At 30.3% G+C, this 16,057-nt stretch overlaps 1 protein-coding gene across 2 annotated transcripts in view; it reads right to left on the bottom strand.

The window, feature by feature from the left end:
• The window catches only part of LOC111686924 (cyclin-dependent kinase 14), a 273,114-nt gene extending 258,476 nt beyond the window's left edge, over positions 1-14,638 (bottom strand). For both annotated transcript variants that reach the window (XM_046950947.1, XM_046950949.1), the window contains exon 1: positions 13,184-14,638. In XM_046950947.1, the coding sequence (XP_046806903.1) occupies positions 13,184-13,286 (103 nt within the window). In that variant the 5' untranslated portion in view covers positions 13,287-14,638. The remainder of the gene's footprint in view (positions 1-13,183) is intronic.
• Between the last annotated feature and the right edge of the window lie 1,419 nt (positions 14,639-16,057).

Raw genomic sequence — 16,057 nt, 5'->3', positions numbered from 1 at the left:
AAGCCACATTTTTTCATGCTTTGTTAGAAAAGCAACAACAACACTGTGAATTGGTAAAGATGTACATGTGCGTGTAAAGATGTATTTGGTTTTATTCAGCTGTGTATTTTTTTATGTTTGCATGCTGTTCTGTTCTCTCGAAGGTAAGTGGGTGTAATAAGAACAAGGAGATAGAGCAGTAATATGTTGGTAATACATCTGATATTTGTTTGAGGGTGGTAATACAGTTTGACGGTGGTATTACAATACAACGGTTAATATTTTTCTCTGCTACAGTTTATATTTGTTTGTGTGTATGTTATGTGTGACATGTGTGCAGAGATACAAAATAAATAAAAACTGTTTTTTAAAACATACCGAATATAGAAATACTACTTGTTAGTTCAGCTCTTGTTACGTCGAATGGTTTTGCATTTGTCAGGTTACCTTCCCTTAAAAGGTATTACATTCGCTCTTTCTACATAAATAAGAAAATAATGTGAACGTAAATCTGTTAATCAAATTTTATGAGGATCCCTCCATAATTGATCCTATCCTCCATAGAGTTCCCCTATAAAAATTTACTATAACACTTATTACTGGCTCAGAAATAAGAGTACAGCAAAGCAATTCGGCATTAACAAGTTTTGTATAAAATCTCTTCTAACTTCTGTAAGGATCGGTCTATAACTGACCCTATCCCCCATATAAGGCCGCCTTAGAAATTTACATTAACTCTTATTACTGGCTCAGAAACAAGAGGACAGCAATGAAATTCGGCATAAACAAGTTTTGTATGAGTTAAAATCTCTTAACTTTTGTGATAATTGGCCCTACTCCCCATACTAGGTCCCCTTTAGAAATTTACTTTAACACTTATTAGAGACTCTGAAATGAGAGTACAGCGATGAAATTCGGCATAAACAAATTTTGTATGAACTAAAATCTCTCTACTAACTTTTCTGAGGATCGGTCCATTATTGTCCTTACCCACATGTAAGGTCCACTTCAAAAAATTTCTTTAACGCTCTGTACTGGCTCAGAAATTAGAGTACAGCGATGAAATTCGTCATAAACGAGTTTTGTTTGAGCCATAATCTCTCTACTTTCTTTGTGAGGATCGGTACTTATAAAATCCACTTTAACAATGATGAAATTCAACATAAATACCAAATTTTGTGAATGTATACCCCTATTGTACATTTAATATATGTACATATGTATATTCATAGCTCTGCCTGTTTTCGTAACTGGAATTGTTAGAAGTTTTACTATTTTGTATTTAATAATACCTTGCAGATCGGTGGCATTTCAAATTACATCTTTCTCTGTAATATATAACATCTGGTGGATCAAAAAAAATAAAGCTTATAGTGATTTCTGAAAAGCTTTGGTACTTAAAGTAACGGAGAAAAATTAAAAAAGTATATATAGTTTGTGATCATCTAAGTGGAATGGTATAGCATAGTTAATGATATATAATACATCAGATCAGGCCACTAAGAGCGAACTCACGACCTCTCGACTGACAGACCAACTAATCAGAAGTACTACAAAGAGATACAAGCGGTGCTACGTACCGAAATGCCCTAAAGTCATCGGTGAAGGACTGTCAAACCCAGCAACAACTACACGAAGAGACACACTCTCTTTTTAAAACTGTTGGATAAATTGTGTTGCGCGTTTGATTGAATGAGTGCTGGAGTATGTATTCGTGTGTGAACATAACTATTAATTTATGAAATAATAGTTTATGTGAAATGAATATAAATTACTAGGTGCATCAAATCGTTATAAATAAAAGGAATCAACTTAAATGTTTAAAATCATTTACACCATTTCTTATGTTATTTATAGAAAATTTTAGAATTCTATTCGATGACATTTACAAAAATTAAATGATGAAAAAAGTTCGATCAGCGAGACTATTATTAACTTCAGACGATCACACTTTACTTAGTGTAATGTCTAAAGAAAAAGTAAAATGAAATTCCATCCGTTTTATAAAAAAAATAATAAAATATGATGAAAACAGCTGTTTTCTTTTTCTTGTTTGTGTTTACGTAAAAATACATCCCTGATCTAATGCCGCTTCTTTGTTTTTGAATCACGTCGAAATTTCCCTTTGTATTTTCTCTTAAAGTGTGATGTCTTCATTAACTATTGCGTGCAGACGATACCATCCTTTCTCTTCTAAACAAAATTTTGTTGTTCGTGTAAAGGGAGCTTTGATGTCATTTGTTTGTATTTTAAACACTTCTTTCGAAATTTTATTACCAAACCATCAAAAATCAATTAAATTTTCTACATTTTCTTTGAGTTTTAAACAACTCTTTTTATCGGTGTAATTTTGACAAAAAGTAAAGTAAATAATATCGAAATAACAAGATGCCACGACCAGCCTTAACGCAAGTACTTAAAAAAACAAGATATTATTGCAAAATATAAATTTTTATTATATCAGTATATTTTATTTTTTTTTTTGCAATAAATGACATTGAAACGTCGCAAATTTTTAGAAAGGCCTTTGAAGTTGGATGGAAGGAGGGTAGGGTTTTATTGAAAAATATGCAAAACGAAATTTAACGATTTAACTTTGAAAAGACTTTAAGAGAAAATGGTCAAAAACTAATAAAAATATAATGTTTAACTGAAGGAAATAGACATTTTGTTTGATCAACTTGAAAACAGTTAAGAAACGTTTAGAGCATCATTAAAGTTTAGGGGCACGTGTTGACGGTTAAATGTTTATTTCGAAATAATATGGAAAGTGTAATTACTACGAAATAATAAAAACCAAAAGATGTAGAATGAAATAATTGTTGCAAATAATATACATTAAAAATGTATACATTAAAGTAAAAGAAATTTCTGTTTGTGCATGCTTTGACAAAAGAAAACAAGTAAGAAATTATAATCGGGCGAGCTAGACCATATAGTACCCTACATCCCTGTTACATAATGTAAAATGTGTTTAAATTTTCTTAATAAAACAATTAAGTTGAGTTGTACCTTGCCCCAGATATACATGAATAAGCCATTTATTGTTGAATACAATTGTGGTCATTTAAGTCAAAATTTTGAAGGGGGCTTTTTATAGGGGCTAGGGTCAAATGGGTCCTTATAATTATAAAATTCCTGAAGGTCATCAATGCTAGTATGGAACTTAGTTTGGTATCTTTTTGTCGAGATACGAGTATATTAAACATAATTATGAACTTAAAAGCTCTATTCGGTGGGATCACTTTTATGGGAACTAGGATAACCATTTAGAATAGGCTTCGACTTCGGGACCATAGAATATCATGAGCCAAATTTCATTGAATTAACTTCAAAATTGTGACTTGCAGTTTGATTACATGGTTCACATGGACGGACGGACGGATGGACAGACGGACGGACATAGCTAAATCGACTGAGAAAATTTTTCTAAGCCGATTATTGTGTGTTTCAAACATTAGCACAAGCCCAATATACCCTCCCAACTAAAGTGGTGTTGGGTACAATTAGGCAGATAGAGCTCGGTGTAAAGTGGAGACTTTTTGGTACTTTTTTGCTTTTTTTTAAAGGTACTTTTTGAATTTCCTATAATACTGAAAATCGGAAACATAACATTAAGCAATTAGTATCGGGAGAGATTGAAACGCTTAAGGATAGAATTTTTGTGATTTGTACGCACTTAATATACGCAGGAACACATTTTTGGTACTTTTTCGTTTTTCAACTGGTACATTTTTATTATTCTATAATATTGAACCAAGAAATATGATGTTAGTCATGTAGAGCTCGTAGTAAATGAAACCCTTTAAGAGGAGACCCTTTTTTCTATAATATTGGTACATTTATCGATCTTTAAAAGGTACTTTATGAGTACTTTATAATATTGAAACATTGAAACATAACATTAAATTGGAGATCTGAGTGATTTTTGGTATCTGAACCTAGAAACAGCAAATCTGAAACTTTAGGAATTAATTTTTGGTACTTTTTTTTAACTGGTACTTTTTTAGTCTTTTATAATATTAATATTTAGACGCAGCATTATGGACTGAATGAAAATGTATTAAATGGTACTTTTTCGTTATTCAAAAGGTACTTTTTTGATCTTCAAATTATGAAACAGGCACTGTTTCGTCATTCAAATAGTACTTTTTATATCCTATACCACTATAGCGGGGAGGGTATTATGCGTTTGTGCTCAAGTTCGTAACACCCAAAAACATTGGATCTACGCCCATCTTTAAGTATAAAAATTGTCTCAGCATCGCTTTCTGCGTCGTTTTAGCTACGTCCGTCCGTTTGTCTGTATGTCTACCTGTCTGTCTGTATGTGTGTCTATCTGTATGTCGTTCTGTCTGTCTGTATATCCCCGGGGGCATGTTACCTTGGCGAGACCTCCGCCTTGGTGTTATTGCAATCCCGGGGTATAAAGAGGTGACTAATAACTCCAATCTGACCGGGATTGAAAAATTGGTTACAGTCTACTGGTCACTATGTCCTGGCTGGTCAGTGGTTTAAACCCAAATTCGCGGGGAGAGTAAGTGGCGGTTAAAAGACTGATGCATGATAATAGTCAATATTTCGGGATAAGTTCGGTGCTGTTGCCGAGAACAACAGATAACCCGCAGTCTTGACTGTGGGACTAAGCTTTGGAAATGAGTTGGTATTAATTGTATATGGTACGGTATGAATGTGAGGTTCGGAGGGCCTTACCCCACCCGTCTACCTAATGAATGTGTCGTATGTTTTTGAATTTTCCTTCCTTGTCCAGATATGTTCAGAATATACTCTGTTCATATCAGAATTACTATAGTGTGTCCCTGTGAGTAAGAACAATGTCTACTGCTTATTGATGGATCGTCCTTCGGTCCACCGGTTACGTCTCTAGGTGCTGTTGCCGAATCAACAGAGACCATCCAATGGTCAGAGATTAGATAGCTCGAGTACTCCAGCAAAGTACTTGTGCATGTACCGGTCATAGCCAATGTACAAAAATTACCACCTAAAGAACAAAGGGGCGTTCTCAAGTCTACCTAGTGGATGGAAAAGACCACCGTGAGATAAGGCCGTCAAGGCAGGTGCTCGCGTTAAAACTCTCAATAGTCATGTCCTTTAACTGTGCCTTTTTTTATTTTTTAATATTAACCCTTAAACGCTGAAATAAATACGCTGCATATTGACTGAATGAAAATCTGTTTAAAGAAAAGAAAAGACTTGAATCATTACCTGTTTATGATTCAAGTCTTTTCGCCATTCAATTGCTTTCAGAGTTACAAAAACATATAACCAGACATGTAGGATTCTAAAGTAATGCTTTTTCCACAGGTACTTTTATAATATTAACCCTAAAACGCAAAATTAAACACGCATTGTATTGACTAAATGCTATTCTACTTAATTTCAAGTTTTTGGTAATTACTTGTTTAGAAAACAATTTGTTTATAACAACTAAATGTTAAAATTACTATTAATCACACACTTATATCAAATACACAATGTAGGTGTTAACAAAATGAAAATAATATTTAAATAAAAAAGTAATTCTATTAATGTTTTCGTTGTATTTAAATAAAATTTCGGTATAAAAATACAACTTACTAATGAGAACTTATGAAATAAAAAATCGATTAATAAAGAACATGAAATTAAGAACTATAAAAAAACAAGAAATTATTAACACGAAATAAACAAAATATTTGAAAAAAAAAATAATAAAAAGTGAAGGTCAGTTATTATAACAAATTATACTTTATACGAGGTTTGCTATTTATGTTTTGAGTACAAAAAGGTGGATACTTTCTTAAACTTAAAATGCCTAACTTTAAAACATTCATTTTGTCCTAACTCATGATTGACCGATAGTCCTCTCTTTGAATATCTTAACCCCCTTGCTCACAATGGCTTATCATTTTTAATTTGAGTGTTAATATATCGTATATAGACCCTTTTCTTAAAAAAATTATTCCAATCGACAGAATATTTAACTTTTAAAGGTTAATCGGAGATTGAGAATGTGGCCCTTAGTTTAGTAACATTTGAAATTAGGTTATGTAAGGTTGATAGGAGGATCAACCTTATCAAATCCGAAGATATACACCTAGACCACTATCGGGCATATTGTGCGTTCCTGAAAATACAAATTTTCAATGATTGTATTATTTTACAACGTTTAGAAACTCAGTTTCTGGGACGTAACTCCTAAGAATCGTCCAATCAGTGTTAATCTGAAATCTTATTTCCGGAATAACATCACTTCCAAGCCTGACAGTGACAATAAAAGTGCTCCATAGTTTTACTGTTCTCTCCACATGCTTTACATTCATCTCAATCAGCACATCCAATTTTGTGGTTCTACCCACAATTTCATTATTCTAAGAGGTCTTATGGGATTATTTCATCTATATTTTTATTTCAACTTTTATTGTGTTAAATGGATGATTTTCAGAATAACATCACTTCCAAGATACTTGGATCTAACTTCGACGAATGCCTGACAGTGGCAAAGAAAATGCTCCAGAGTTTCATTGTCCTTTCCGCATGCTCTACATTCGTCTGAATCAGCACATCTAATTTTGCATAGATGGCCGCTCAGAATACGTACCATCATACTAATATCAAACATGCTCCTTATGAGGAGATTTTTCGCCTTACTCTCATCAGGTCAACCCATAGGATCTTTGTGGTTCTACCCACAATTTCATTATTCCAAGAGGCCTTATGGTTTTCTCTCGTCTATATTTTTATTTCAGCTTTTGTTGCGTTGATAGCTCTCTTCTCTTTAAAGCTATTACATTCGCCGTTTCGTTGAAGGCCACTCTCAAGTGACCTGGCACCTATTATTCTTGTCTTGCTCTCATCAGGGTCATTATATAGGATCTTTGTGTTTCTACCATTCATTAATCCAAGAGGACTTATGGGATTCTCTCTCCTATAATTTTAATTCAACTTTTGTTGCTTCGATTGTCTTGAGCTCCCTTTTTTAATATATTACATACGTCCTGTCGTTGTAGGAAAGTATTTAGTTAAAGCTTTCTTACATTCCAATACGGTCTTAGATTTAATTTTATCACTTGATATTGACCTTATTACCTTCTGGCTGTCTATAAATGTATAAAGTGCTGTAGACGCCATATTTATTCTAATCGGGAAGCTTGTGTTATGATTAGGTAAACGGTAGTCTTCAATATAAAACCCCATGACCATTTTGTCCCTCAATTTAGAGTCATCCCTGAAACAACGAATTACTGCTTTAATGTTCCTCTTGACCAAAACATTCTATCTGAGATCAGCATTTCAAAGTTACCGACATATTTTGTGTTTGTTATGCGATCGGGCACGCCCGATGATCGTGTATAACATTTCCATATGTCCAGAATACATTGATGATGAGTCCTATAGCCACATTTGGCAATAAGAGCCGTGGTTGAAATAGTACATATGGCACCACTTATACCTAATCAGCATGTAAGCTAAACTCCCTGTAATAGTTTGTTAATAACATTTGAAATTACTATCAAACTCATTGTCTCTCTCTCTCTAATTAGAAATAGTTATTAAATTCTTTTTATTATAGTCTCTTTAGTATTTATTTATGTATTTAGTTTTAATACTAGTTAAATTATTTATCTCTTTAATATCTAGAATGTAATTTATTGTAATTGTAAGTATTAAATAACAAATATCAACCAGCAACGGTATCATAAAAATTATCAAGGATTATAGAGTGTAAATTATTTATTCATAGTTCCTACTGCTACTAAATTTGAAAAACTACAAAAATATATATACATATTTTTATTTATTACATTCATTATTAACAACAACAGAGTTTTAAAGGAATTGATTTTCGCTTTTGTTTAACAACCAATAATGGCTGTAAACCTCTTTAGAAGGACTCGAAAGCATTGATTAGTCTTAGATTAGCAGAACTAGGGACAGTTGATTCCCCTTAGAGCGTATCTACTTTTGTTGCCCCCCATGTTTCCATGATGATAGATCCCATCTTGTTGTATTGCAACCCGGGGGTATAGAGGTGCTACCAGTACCTCTAATTTGGTAGGACGATAAACTGCTGATGTCACATCACTCCACGGCTTGTCTTTGGTATGATTTTGTATGACATGGGGTCTACGAAGAGAACCACACAATCTGGAACTACGGGTGGCCAGTTGCCCGCAGGACTATGTCCTGGCTTGTCAGCTGGTTGAGGTTCCTTCGGGATTCACAAAGTAGCTTTTGTTTAAACTCAAATTGGCAGAAAGAGTAAGTGGCGGTTAAAGGACTGATGTAAGGTAAATTCAATAGGATTACGCTGCTGATACTTACGTAAAGCACATCAACTTAAATACTTTTGTAGATCCCCCGGGGGCATTTTACCTAGGTGAAAGATCTCATATATTACCTGTAGATGTCACATCATTCCTGGGATATTTCTTGGATTAATTTGACATGGGGTCAAATAGGAGAACTACATAATCATGTACTACGAGTTGCTAGTAGGACTGGCTAGTCAGCTGGTTGAGGTTCCTTCAGGATCTACGTAGTGTCGGTGGTTGAAACCCACAGAAGAGTGACTTTGTTGGAACGTTGGAAGTTGGAATGAATGAAGGGCATAACAGGCTGTCTCAAACTAATTGAGAATTACAATTTAATCAAAATAAAAGAAATAATTAATAATGCAACTTTTTCATGCAGAAAATTTTATAGAAAAAAGAAGTTCTTATCTCAAAACAAACTCTTGAAAAACAAAACTTTTCCCAAAAACAAACAAGTGATTCCTTTAAAATCCTACAACTAACTATTGCATTACATTCCATGTGAGTAAATAAATATAAAAGAAAAGAAGAAAAATAAAAATGTAAAAATCAAATAAAATAAAATATAAAAACAATCAAAATAACTAAAAGAGAATATACAATAAAATAAAAATAGATTTTTTTAGAGTTTGTATGATTTTTTGAATAATATCAAGTACTTTTTAAGTACAAACCACTCACACGCTCATTCACTAACTCTATAAACTTGTCAGTCCAACAACTGGTGTATACGTGCGCCATTCCGACTAGTATAGATAATAAAGAAGAGCAGTTTGTTGTTTTTAAAGCAAAAAGAGTTGTATGTATTTTTTTTTTCAACTACAATAGCATAAAAATTCTATCTTATAGATACGTTTTTGCTTGTTTTTTTTTTTTTTTATTTCCCCATATTATGTTGGTGTTGTTGTGTCGTAAAACTGAAGAGTTTTGTTGGAAAATTTCCAACATACATATATTTAAATTTATATTTTATTTATTTATATTTTGAATTCATGTTTTGAGTATGTACTGTTTTTTCGGGATTAAATTGTATGACAGGCGACAACAAATATTTATATACGAGGGATATTTTAGAATGACAGGATATGCTGGTACTAAAGAAATAATACACATTGTGCTATTAACAGCTCCAGAGTTAAGAACTGAACAAGAACTGAACTAGAACTGAACTAGAACAGAACTAGAACTGAACTAGAACTGAACTAGAACTGAACTAGAACTGAACTAGAACTGAACTAGAACTGAACCAGAACTGAACTAGAACTGAACTAGAACTGAACTAGAACTGAACTAGAACTGAACTAGAACTGAACTAGAACTGAACTAGAACTGAACTAGAACTGAACTAGAACTGAAGTAGAACTGAACTAGAACTGAACTAGAACTGAACTAGAACTGAACTAGAACTGAACTAGAACTGAACTAGAACTGAACTAGAACTGAACTAGAACTGAACTAGAATTGAACTAGAACTGAACTAGAACTGAACTAGAACTGAACTAGAACTAGAACTGAACTAGAACTGAACTAGAACTGAACTAGAACTGAACTAGAACTGAACTAGAACTGAACTAGAACTGAACTAGGACTAAACTAGAATTGAACTAGAACTGAACTAGAAATGAACTAGAACTGAACTAGAACTTAACTAGAAATAACTTGAACTGAACTAGAACTAAACTAGAACGGAACTAGAACTGAACTATTACTGAACTAGGACTGAACTAGAACTGAACTAGAACTGAATTAGAACTGAACTAAAACTGAACTAGAACTGAACTAGAACTGAACTAGAACTCAACTAGAACTGAACTAGAACTGATCTAGAACTCAACTAGAACTGAACTAGAACTGATCTAGAACTGAACTAGTACTGAACAAGAAAGTAACTAGAACTAAATGTACGACTGTTTCTCTCACATCGCTTGCATGTTTTCAAAACAAACCATAAAATGAATACATATGTACATACAAAAAACAATGGATTTGGGAGCCCGTTAAAAAAAATAATAACAACTCCTCTAGAGTATTTATCAATTTAAAGAACGATCCAAAGAGAGGACGAGTAAATACTATACTAGGAAACCTATAACACAAAATAATATAAATAAATAAAATATGCACAATTGAATATTTAATTTATAGATTGTAACATTTTGCATTTCATTTTTGGAAAAAATTCGATTGCTGTTGAATGAATAAATAAATGTATGAGGCAGATTACACACACCTCTGTTTGTGACAAAAACAACAAAATTTTCAAGCGATAACAAGAACAAAAATAAAATGAAGAATTTAACGTATTAAATAAATTATTAGAAGAAGATTGATTTGTTTTGAATTTTGAAAAAAAAAGAATTTAAAAAGATAAATAAAATTTTAAAACAAATTGCATAAAATCATTTTCCAATTGAATAGATATGAATATAAATTTTCTATAGGGTGTGAACAAAATAAAGATCAACATTATTCTTATCAGGTACAATATAAGAAATAGAGCAGTATGTATTAGAAAAAATAGTAAAATAAATAGAAAACTAAATAAAATTTTGTGTTTTTCAAAGTAATTAAGATCAAATTAGTTGACACATCTTGTCATTTTATTTGTTTATATGATTATTACTATTAGACAAACTGGAGAGTACATGTATCGACTGTTAAGAGATTTGATAGAAAATTGAAAACTACTAAGATTTTGAGTTATAAGAATACAGGGACCTAACCAAGAATATATGAAAAACAAGAATCAAAAATTACTCCATAACTGATCCCAGTTAATGAATAAAAAACTTTGTTTCATCCCATCCTTTTCTTTTAATTCATAGCTTTGTCAATAATTATCTTTTCGCAAAAGAATTTCATAATAATTCTATTTTCACAAAAAAAAAAAGAAACAACAATACATAGGAATAAAAAATAAATTATTAACATAGCAATTTAATATTTTTAATTAGATAATAAAGTAAACAAAATTAAAACGCTCGTAAGTACCTGCTGCTGATTGTACGTAAACTAAAAACGTTTCATATACACGCAGATAAACGTGAATTGTGTACTTTTGTATTTTGTTTATTTTACTTAATTTTATAAAAATGTTTTCCTCATTTTTATGTTTGCTTATTAAAGCTCTATTTAACTGAATAATTATTGCTGTTAGAGAATATGCCGGCTTATTGCTAAGTAGAAATATACACACACATATATTTTTATTTAACAAATGTAATAAGAAAAAAATATTAATTTGTTTTAATTAAATAACATATTTAACACCTTGTTAAAAAAGGAGGATGCTGTTGTTGCGTGTGCTTTTGTTAAATACAATAAAATAAAATTCTTAATTAAGTTTATCAAACAGAATGTAATCAATATTTATTATTGCTTGAGAACACATCTTTTGACTTAACGAATTTTTAAATAACAAATGTTTTGAATTTTGGAAATTTTCAAATTCTAATAAAAGCATCCACTAGAATTCTAATACAAGCAGAACTGGAACTGAATTAGAACTGAACTAGCATTAAACTAGAAATGAACTAAAACTGAAGTAGAACTGAACTAGCATTAAACTAGTAGTGAACTAGAACTGAACTAGAACTAAACTAGAACTGAACTAGAGCTGAACTAGAACTGAACTAGAACTGAACTAGAACTGAACTTTAAGTGAACTAGAAGTGAACTAGATTTGAACTAGAAGTGAACTAGAACTGAACTAGAACTGAACTAGAATTGAACTAGAATTGAACTAGAACTGAACTAGAACTGAACTACAACTGAATTAGAACTGAATTAGAACTGAGCTAGAACTGAACTAAAACTAAACAAGAACTGAACTAGAACTGAACTAGAACCAAACTAGAACCATACTAGAACTGAACTAGAACTAAACTAGAACTAAACTAGAACTGAACTAGAACTGAATTAGAACTGAACTAGAACTGAACTGGAACTGAACTAGAACTGAACTAGAACTGAACTAGAACTGAACTAGAACTGAACTAGAACTGAACTAGAACTGAACTAGAACTGAACTAGAACTGAACTAGAACTGAACTAGAACTGAACTAGAACTGAATTAGACCTAAACTAGAACTGAACTAGAGCTAAACTAGAACTGGTTTAAAACTGATCTAGGTCCGATCAGCAGTATTTAATCTTATATACTTATTTTATGTTATATACTTATATATAGGCATATTCTAGGTTCAATATTATAGAAAATTCGAAAAAATCTTTTTCAAAAAGGAAAATGTACCAAAAAGTTTTATTTTTATAGGTTTTCTCCTTCATGTTTCAAGTTTCTAGTAAATAACAACACACATTTTTATAATGAGTTGTTTTTGTTCTGATTTGTTTTTTACAAACAAGCAAGAACATGAAATAAAATTTACCGTTTGATTATGTGCGTTATTTTCGTTTTTCTGTTTCTGTTTATGCATGCACAAAAAATCTTCATTTGTGATGAAATTTTTTAAGGTTTTCTTTGTTTTTTACTCATAGAACCATTATTTTGCTGATTTTAAATAAGAAACTTTTTGAAAACTATCTAAACATAATTATTGCCTTAAATCACATTACTATACATCTATATACTAAATGAAAAGATTTGACATTAATTTAACTATTGGAATTTGCAGGAAAATGTTTATCATTTGCCAAATTCCTTAACACTTTATAAAGAAAAAATAAGTAAGAAACGATTTATTTAAAAATACTGCTTAACACCTCCACATTAAAAATATTTTAAATAAACACTAAACCCGTTATAGGTATAAAGAATTAAAACCAAATAAATGTAGTTTAATATAGTAAAAACAACAAATTATTAAAATAATTATAAATAAATAAAAGAAACAAACAAAAACAAAAATAAAACAGAGTAAACAACTTACCATCTTTAGAATTTGTTGTAGCCGCAGAAGCCATTGTTGTTGTTTGGCCTGAAGCGTTAGTAGTGCCACCAGCTGATATGCTACGCTCCATGGAACAGTGCATTAGTCACGTTTTTTATTATTATGATAATAATTTATAATAAAACAGCAAAACGAAAAGAAAAATTTTAACAAAATTTTTAACCGAAAAACGAAAACACACTCAAACACACTTTTTTTTAAACAAAAATTTTACTTTCACGCACTTATTTAGAGTAATTAATATTAAAACGAATTAATTTATTGATAATTTGTTGTTTAAGATATAAATGCACTTATTTAGAACAATATTAACAAATTTACAAGTTACTTTTTAGATTATTTTATAGTTTTTTTTTAATATTTTTAAGGTTTTATTGAAAAATTTGTGAATTTTTTATTTAATTATTATTTCTTAATTAAATTTTCATAACTTTTTTTCATTATTTTTCAATGCTGATGAAGACACTAATAACGAAGTCAACTGACCGACCGACGAAAATTTACGACACGTTTAATAAAAAAAACTAACTTTGCAAAATTTTAATTACAATAACAACAAATATTCTTGAATTATTTTGCACAACAGTAAAGTGGCCACCATATTAATATAATTCTTCCACAATATTTCACTTTATTATATTTCTTCACAAATTTTAACAATTTATTTTTGTTTATAACTGCCTCGTTATTAAATTTGCAATTTATTTATTATTTTTTAACACTCGATTTCTTGTTAAACAAGAAGAAATAGTCCAATTGATACTGATGGCAGCAATTCCAATTTGAAAAAATTAATAAATGCAAAAGCAAAACAAAACACACAGCAGGAGAAAAGTATGAAGAAGACAAAAGAGTAGAAAACAAGTTATATGAAAATGCACAGAGAGCGGCACACGTTTTTCTTCAGCAAACATTAAGCATATATAGTTGTCTCTGTTGCACACACGAGATAACAAAGACAATTGCTGTCAAGTGTTTTTGTCTTCTTGTTTAAAACAGAATATGAGTAGGCAGCAGAATAGTAAAAACTTAAAATTTCCTAATTTTAGTTAAAAATTAACTAAATTTTCTTTATTTGTTAATAATTCTTAATAACTTTTGGTTTTTATTATTAAAACCTCTTAAAAATTACTGGACTTTTGTTTATTTTTCTTTTTTTTTTGTAGTTGTTGCTTCGCTCTCTTCTATAGTAGGAATTTTCTATTAGCGTTTTACTAAAAATTCCATAACTTTTCTTTTACATTGTAGTTGGTTTATTTCAAAGTAAACACTGTAGTTTTTAATTATTTTTCTTTTAATATTCGTTTAGTTATTATATCGTTTAATTGTTTTACTTTTAATTATCTTTAATATTTATTAATTCCGTGCAATTGTTTGCTAAAAACTATCCGCCACAGACACAATTTACGAAGTCTTTTTTTGCAAAGAAGAAAGAAAACTGATTAGTATTTAAAAAAAAAATTGACATAACAAGTCGCACACAGCGAAAAAGCGAAAACGTTGCCAGATGTTATTATTACTGAAAATGTAGTGCATTAAGCTGTCAAATAAAAAAAAGTTTTATTTTATTCAAATACTAACTGACAGATGTAGTGTACTTCATTGAAACAAAAATGGGTTGTTAGTCCAACTGTTATAAGTCATCGATAACCTTGTTGATACAGCATGCAACGAATAAGGAAAAAAATTGACAAAGAAGTTTTCAGCGCTGCCAGAATGTTAGTTAGTTACTTAATTAGTTAGTTAATTATTTAATTAGTTAGTTAGCTAGTTAGTTAGTTAGTTACTTAGTTAGTTAGTTAATTATTTAATTAGTTAGTTAGTTAGTTAGTTAGTTAGTTAGTTAGTTAGTTAGTTAGTTAGTTAGTTAGTTTGTTAGTTAGTTAGTTAGCTAGTTAGTTAATTAGTTAGTTAGTTAGTTAGTTAGTTAGTTAGTTAGTTAGTTAGTTAGTTAGTTAGTTAGTTAGTTAGTTAGTTAATTAGTTAAGCAGTTTGCCAGTTGACAAGTCAATAACTTTTCTCTACTTTTCCAACAAATAGTCAATTGCTCAATAGTTATTGCTCAATTTGTTAAACTTCACCATTTTTACTAATATTATTTTAATATATCCTAATACATTAACATTTTCTTGTTGTTTTTCTTTAAAACGAAATAAATTACAAAACTAACGTGCACGCACTTATTAGAAGAGAGATGCCAGAGCGTAAACAAATTATTGTAATATATCAAACATGGCAATACTTGTGTGAAATATTATAAATGGCAATGCTGTTGTTTATATAAAAGGTGAGTTTAAGAAGAAACGTTAATTTAAACTAATACAAATAAGACAGTTTGCAAGCCGTTTCTATTAAAAGATATATACATACATATAATTGAAAAATCTTATATTAATATAAATACAGATTTAAATAAAAGGGCAGACATTCTTGTCATTTCGATTTTGTTCAAATCAAACTTTCTAGATACTTTTTTTCTTCGAGTACTTGTCTTATTATGCAAAATTTCATAGTTATTTAATTGACGATTAAGTAATTTAAAAATAACATTTTAAAATTAGTTCAATTTCCTTAAATATGCCTAAACAAAGTGGTTGTTAATTTCTTTCAAACATTTATTTTATTATGCTGTCGGAATATTGAAAAGAAATTAAATTAAAACATTTAAAACAAACACCTTTGGAATCCACAGAAACAAATCAAATGAATTTGAAATTTGGCAGTTTGGCATCATAATTAGTATTCCGTATTGACATAAAAATGACAAATCTGATGTGAATTTATAATTAATATTATGATTGTTTTTTTCTTTGTAAGTTTAAGTTTAAAGCCAAGATCGATTTAAAATAGTAA

Source organism: Lucilia cuprina, chromosome 5 (assembly GCF_022045245.1).
Source record: "Lucilia cuprina isolate Lc7/37 chromosome 5, ASM2204524v1, whole genome shotgun sequence".
NCBI lineage: Eukaryota > Metazoa > Arthropoda > Insecta > Diptera > Calliphoridae > Lucilia > Lucilia cuprina.
This window is presented reverse-complemented; position numbering and strand designations above follow the sequence as displayed.